Source organism: Ixodes scapularis, unplaced genomic scaffold (assembly GCF_016920785.2).
Source record: "Ixodes scapularis isolate PalLabHiFi unplaced genomic scaffold, ASM1692078v2 PGA_scaffold6__148_contigs__length_123643588, whole genome shotgun sequence".
NCBI lineage: Eukaryota > Metazoa > Arthropoda > Arachnida > Ixodida > Ixodidae > Ixodes > Ixodes scapularis.
The window spans coordinates 15,345,133-15,350,837 of NW_024609881.1; the positions used below are offsets into that span (position 1 = coordinate 15,345,133).

Sequence of the window (5,705 nt, forward strand, 5' to 3'; positions counted from 1 at the left end):
GAAATTGTAAAACAAAAGTCACGTTCTTTTTTTTTTGAGTAACGGTAACATCGTTACCCCTCCAGGACTGTAACAAATCTCAGTATCTCAAATCAAATCAAATTCAAATCAAAGTTTATTTAACATCACTAAGTACAAAGTACTAAACAAATGATGTATGGAGCTCTGACAAAAAGCCGCAAGGGTGCGGCTTGACTGGGTCTGAGCCCCCTCTGCATATGCATAGTCCCATTGCCATGTAAAAAAAAAACAAGCAAAAAAGATTCGGCAACAGCACTGGTAATAATACACAATAACAAACAAGTAACGCTACATCAGCATCACTTACTAAACATTAAACGATCAATGCACGCGAAGAGATACAAGGTGAAACAATAGATCTAGATATATAAACTGCATGGAACATGAAACAATTATTTTTCATTTCTAATTATCAAGTGAATTCAATAAAAATGGTAATGTGTAACATAATGATTGATTTCCGTAATTCGTACGTACATGAGGAATGATCCATGTTTCATTGTGACGTGTGTTATAAATGTTAGTGCTTCTTGTTAATCAAGATAATTGTTCTATGTTGTTGTTATTTAGTTTTTTGCCGGCATAGTACCTCTTAAGCAATATATCATTATATAAAAAGTGAACTGGACGTACCTTAAGACTCTTAAAAAGTGGTTCGGTATGCGCATCGTAGGGAGAGCCAGTGATAACGCGCACGGCTTTTTTCTGTAGTAAAAAGAGTAAGGCTTGACGTGGTTGTAATCCCCCAAACTAGGTGGCAGTAGTTGATGTGAGAAAGAAACAGGGAATTGTAAATAAGCAATTTTATATTAGTGGGTAGAAAAAACCGTACCTTTGTAAGAATACCTACAACGCGAGAGAGTTTATTAGCGATTATTTCAATATGTTTGTTCCAAACTAAGTGTTCTTCAAATACATCTCCTAGTCTTTTAACTGAGGGCACAATATCCACAGTAGAAGTCCCTGTCATGAGGGGGTTCTGAATATTTTCTTTCTGATTTTTAGGTCTGAAAAGTACAGCTTTTGTTTTGGACTTGTTAATAGCTAGTGAATTCAACAGGGTCCATTGGTTTAATTTATCGAGAACATTATTTGCATGATTTAATAATTGTTTAATATCGGAAGAATTAAAAGAATAAACTCATTAATTTTAACGCAGAACTGTTAATTTTCTGGCACCTAACCATCTCCAGTCGCCAACCAGGTTCGAAAGTATACAGTGGTATAGCTCGCTTACGCTTACGTTTGGCAGTAATAGACGAGCTTACGCTCGTCCATGACTCCGAGCCGGACGCAGACGCAGCTGTCCTGCAGCCTGCTTGTCCACCCACAACGGACGTCTCCGGGCAGCTGTGGAGTGCCGTGAAGACTAAGGTCTTTACTGGCTCCTATAGGGAACTAAAAGAGCGTCTGAGAACAAAGTGGGGTTTCAGGTATGCCTCTGTCAGGATATTTTATAATACATGCTAATATGTAGCAAAACACCAAGTTTAGGACGAAACGAGCCCTATGGCAGCAGCTGGCCGACACCGTCGTCGGAGAGTTCGGCGGCGTTGTCACAGCTGACCAGGCGAAGAACAAATGGAAATCTTCAAAAAGAGCGTACAAGAACGACAAATAAAAAAGACAACAAGTCAGGCTACTCTAGGGTGCATTTCAAATACGAGGAGTACGTACGTTCACTAATTCTTTATATAGGTCATCATTCGTAAACGTGCTGTTTCTGTGGCTTAATGAGCTTCGCGACATCCTGGAGAAGGAGCACCACATTGCACGAACCGTGTTTTTGGCGCCGGGAAGAGTCGTTGAGAAGGAAGAAGAGACCAAATAAGCACTTAAAAAAAAAGTAGAATAAACGTAACATTAAAAAAAATGTTTCAGCACCGAGGTTGAAACCTCCCGAGGGACCAGAGGCAGGACCCTCCTCCCTTGCCTCAGGGCTGGCTCCGCCCTCAAACCACCGTGCTCCGGCCGGCACACCGAGCGAGAAAAAGAAAGGAACCGCCCTGGCCTCGCTGCTCAAGGTTTTCGCCGACTTGGAGGCCAGTCGCAAGCAGCGACACAAGGAACGGATGGCTCTCCTCGAGCGCCTCGTGACTGCCATCGACAAGAGCGCGCCGGCAGAGTAGACGTGCTTCATGCACTTCACTGAACTTGACTACAGTTTGACTGTTTCGCAGGCCGTTTTATTTTTTAGTTTTAATATTTCGACATGTGCACAATTGTGCCGTACGAATAATTCGTTGAAATTGTCTTCCTGATTTTGTTTGCCTGTCCTCTGGAGTTCCCTGATTCATTCTTAGTTTTTAAAATTATTTCCGAGTTTTCTAGGATGTATTTGTTTTACCGACATATCTAGTTTGTTGTTTTGCTGATTGTTAGTTTTGCTGATTGTTAGCCTGAAAATAGCCTGGGGAGCAATGTAAGGTTAAGGAGTCAATGGCACTGACTACCTGAGCATGCCCACATGTATGTCTTCTGCGATACGAATGCAGTAGGATATTGGATCAAAATAATACTGTACGCAGAAATGAAGGAACGAAGTAACCCGTTACTTTGTTTAATTGTGTTTTCATCAAGTCAGTACGTTTGATTTTCCAAAGCTCAAGTACCATCTTCGTATGTTCATAGACACACACACATACACAAAAAATACGAATACTATTTTTGGAAGAGCAGGTGTAGATGTCGCTTCCTAACATTCGGTCTTAGCAATGGCCTCTCGGATCCGCTCGGAGAGACTCCTTGTGGCGTCGTCCGGTTAGATCGCGTGGTCGTCGTCGTTGGTGACTTGGTCAGGCGGGTGGGCGTTGTTCAGGTCATCGAAAAAGTATCACTCTGCATTGCAGAGGTTGTGGAGCACGCAGGCGGCCATAACGACAAGGCAGCACTGTCTGATGCTGGCACTGTCGACCAAGTACATTCTCTGAAATCGCTGCTCGAGCAGCCCGAAAGTGTTTACGATTGTCACTCTCTGTTGACAGTGCTTCATGTTATACGTAGTCTTCCAGGTCGGCAGGCCCGCTTTTGAAGACTTGATGGGAATCGTGACGTATGGCAGCAGGGGATAAGCCGAATCCCCCTGCAGGTACCCACCCGCACACTTGGCTTCCGCGTCCTCCAAGACGGGGCTTTCCTTGAGGACGCGGGCGTCGTGCGCTGAACCGGGGAACCCGATGTAGACGTCGATGAATCGATTCTGATCATTGCAGGTACCCTGCAAAACAATGGAATGAAACTTGTTCCGATTGTAGTAGGAGTGCGGAGACTCCGTTGGTCGCAGAATTTCTACATGGCATCCATCAATCGCCCCGACCGTTTTGTGGGGCCATTTCCCCTTAGTCTTCCTCAGGAAGCCGGCTTGGCTCCTCTGGCGTCTTTCCTGGTCAGGCCAGGTGATTATTTGCGCGCTGATATCGTTCATAAAGTTCAGCATTTTTTCAATGCAGATGTGAACGGACGACTCTGTTATGTCAAAGCGATCCGCAATCTGGTACATTGTGGCTCTCGTGCCTAAGTAACTAAGCACAATCAGCAACGTCTTCTCCGCCGAAATCTGCGGTAGTCGACCAACGGAATCCGGGTAAAACGCCGAAGCTTCATGTCGACCAGCCAACCCCGCGTGTGTCTCTCTCAAAAGCCTGAAAAACCCCATAAATTCGAAATCGAAGTAGATGTCGATCACCTTTTCGTAGTACAGGGGAACCCTGCTCCTCTCAGTTCGTGCCGAAACAATCGAGGCAAGGGCGATTATGTCGTCGAGCTCATCGAGGCTCTCGTCTTCGATGAGCACTACTGCAGCCGCCAGTAGGTTCTGATGCGACATCGTCATCTTGATCTCGCGAACGTATTCAGGTGTACGTGGTCGATGAAATGTCTATGAAAGCGATCGCAGCACGAAATCAGACGATATACAAAGCAGACATGTCTCATTAGTTGCTGCACGCACTTTGTAATACAATGTAAAGAAACATACACGTAAACTATTTTGGAAAAGAAAGAAATATAAAAATAACGCAAATGGTCTTATCCAAGCGCTACAGACAAAATTCCATGGCGGCACAGCCAGACGGCAAAAGCAGACGACGCCTTGCGCATCCGTTTTATTGGTACTCCGGAAGTCGATCACAGCGCCAGTCCTAACGCAGTGGCTGCACTGGTTCTGCGCCGCCGCTGTACGACTCCTGCACTCCTCTGAACTCGGACAGAACTAGTTCAGAACTTTGTAGCCGAATCGAACAGACCTATCCTAAATTAGGAGAGAAACCGAAATTAACACGTGTAGTAACAAGTGAAGTCCAAAATATAAGTTAGTTCCAGTTTCGTTCCTGAATTAAAGCGTGCCTCCTGGCGAAACTATTGCACCCTTTTTGTGTGTTGTTTTCAAGATAAAAAGATGACCTGCGCGCACAACACCCTAGCTTCCTTCTATAAGTGGGAATAATTTGTATCGCCGAGCGAAGCCAGCAGACAAGACAGGCTCCGCAACTGGAACACCAGCGCGCATATTCGCCCTCACTATAACTGCCAAATTGTTAAACGAGCCGTGCCACTTATAGAGAGTTGGAGTCGCGAATACTTACGACCTCGTCACAATCGAGTAACACAGTGGCCGCCGACAAAAGTAGTACTGCTTTGCATTTATTCTGGGAGGTTGCGTTTGCTACTGAACTCTTCCGTTTGAGAGCCTGCATAGGAGAGTTCATAACTGGTCCATCGGGGTAACATTGTTTATGGGCCGCCTTTGCAGTAGGAGCTGCGAGGTGGCGAAAGCCTTAATGATCTGGAAACTTTTCCGCCTTTCCTCCTGCTTTCCTCCTCGCCACGCTAAAACGCAGTGAATGGTGCACTGGTGACAGATCGCCGCCAGTAGGTGCCCGCCTTCAAATTGCAAAAGCTCCCCACCACTTGAGATGAATCCTCTGTACAATCTAAGCTCTCCATGTTCTGCTCATGGCTCAGGCCAAGCTGCGTTTCCGTGGAAGACAAAGAAAAATTGAGAGGAGGACGGAGTCTCATACTTAGCTAAATATGTTGAACAATGCGGTGAAGGCCAACCATTCATCATCAACTTCCGACCGCGCCGGACGTGTACATACATGCACATAGACCAAAGCATTTCTGGCACGTCTGGAACAACTGACTAATGGCGCCATCTATTGAGAAGGCGGGAAACTATATCAGCCACATCGGGGAACAGCTCTCCCCGTGCGCGCGCTCAATCTGGGGTAGAAAGAGCGCATTAGGCATGGCCTCTATCTAACCGCGATGCACAGCCAGCCTTTCTTTGAAGTGTATTTCAAACAGTCATAAAACGCGCTCTCGTCCGCCTGCGGGTCAAGAGATCTCTTAAATTTTCTCAGGACTACACTTCCCTATGGATCAAGGACGTCTGAGTTCCACGGTGTATATCTGGTAATGCACGGTCGAATTGCGCGAGCACACAAAGCCATTTCGAGTTTAATCATATTGTCCACGATTGGTTCAGGAATGCGAGCGACCAGCCACGAAGTCAATTGGCCTTTGAAGTACACCGAAAGGGAGAAGCTGCCCGGGGGCCGGGACCTATGCTAGGACGACAAAGCTTCGACTTGTACAGGAGCGGACAGAGGCTTGCAAAGCACAAGACGTCGAATAGAACGTCGCAAGCATGGCGCCGTTGGCCACAATTATCCCAGATGTAA

The 5,705-nt window shown here is 45.9% G+C and overlaps 1 protein-coding gene across 1 annotated transcript; it reads right to left on the reverse strand.

Annotated features, from left to right (window-relative positions):
- Positions 1-2,854: 2,854 nt before the first annotated feature.
- LOC115308458 (protein ALP1-like) lies at positions 2,855-4,727 on the reverse strand. The gene is made up of 2 exons (XM_040214524.1): positions 4,605-4,727; positions 2,855-3,577 (listed from the first exon to the last, which is right to left on the reverse strand). The coding sequence occupies exons 1-2, from the start codon at positions 4,725-4,727 to the stop codon at positions 2,855-2,857; spliced, it is 846 nt and encodes a 281-aa protein (XP_040070458.1).
- Between the last annotated feature and the right edge of the window lie 978 nt (positions 4,728-5,705).

What these genes read in the sequence shown, in the direction of transcription:
- LOC115308458 (XM_040214524.1), bottom strand. Translation starts at nt 4,727, where the DNA reads ATGAACTCTCCTATGCAGGCTCTCAAACGGAAGAGTTCAGTAGCAAAC. An exon ending in TACTCGATTGTGACGAGGTC is followed by an intron (nt 3,578 to 4,604) that starts GTAAGTATTCGC and finishes CGACTACCGCAG; the next exon opens with ATTTCGGCGGAGAAGACGTT.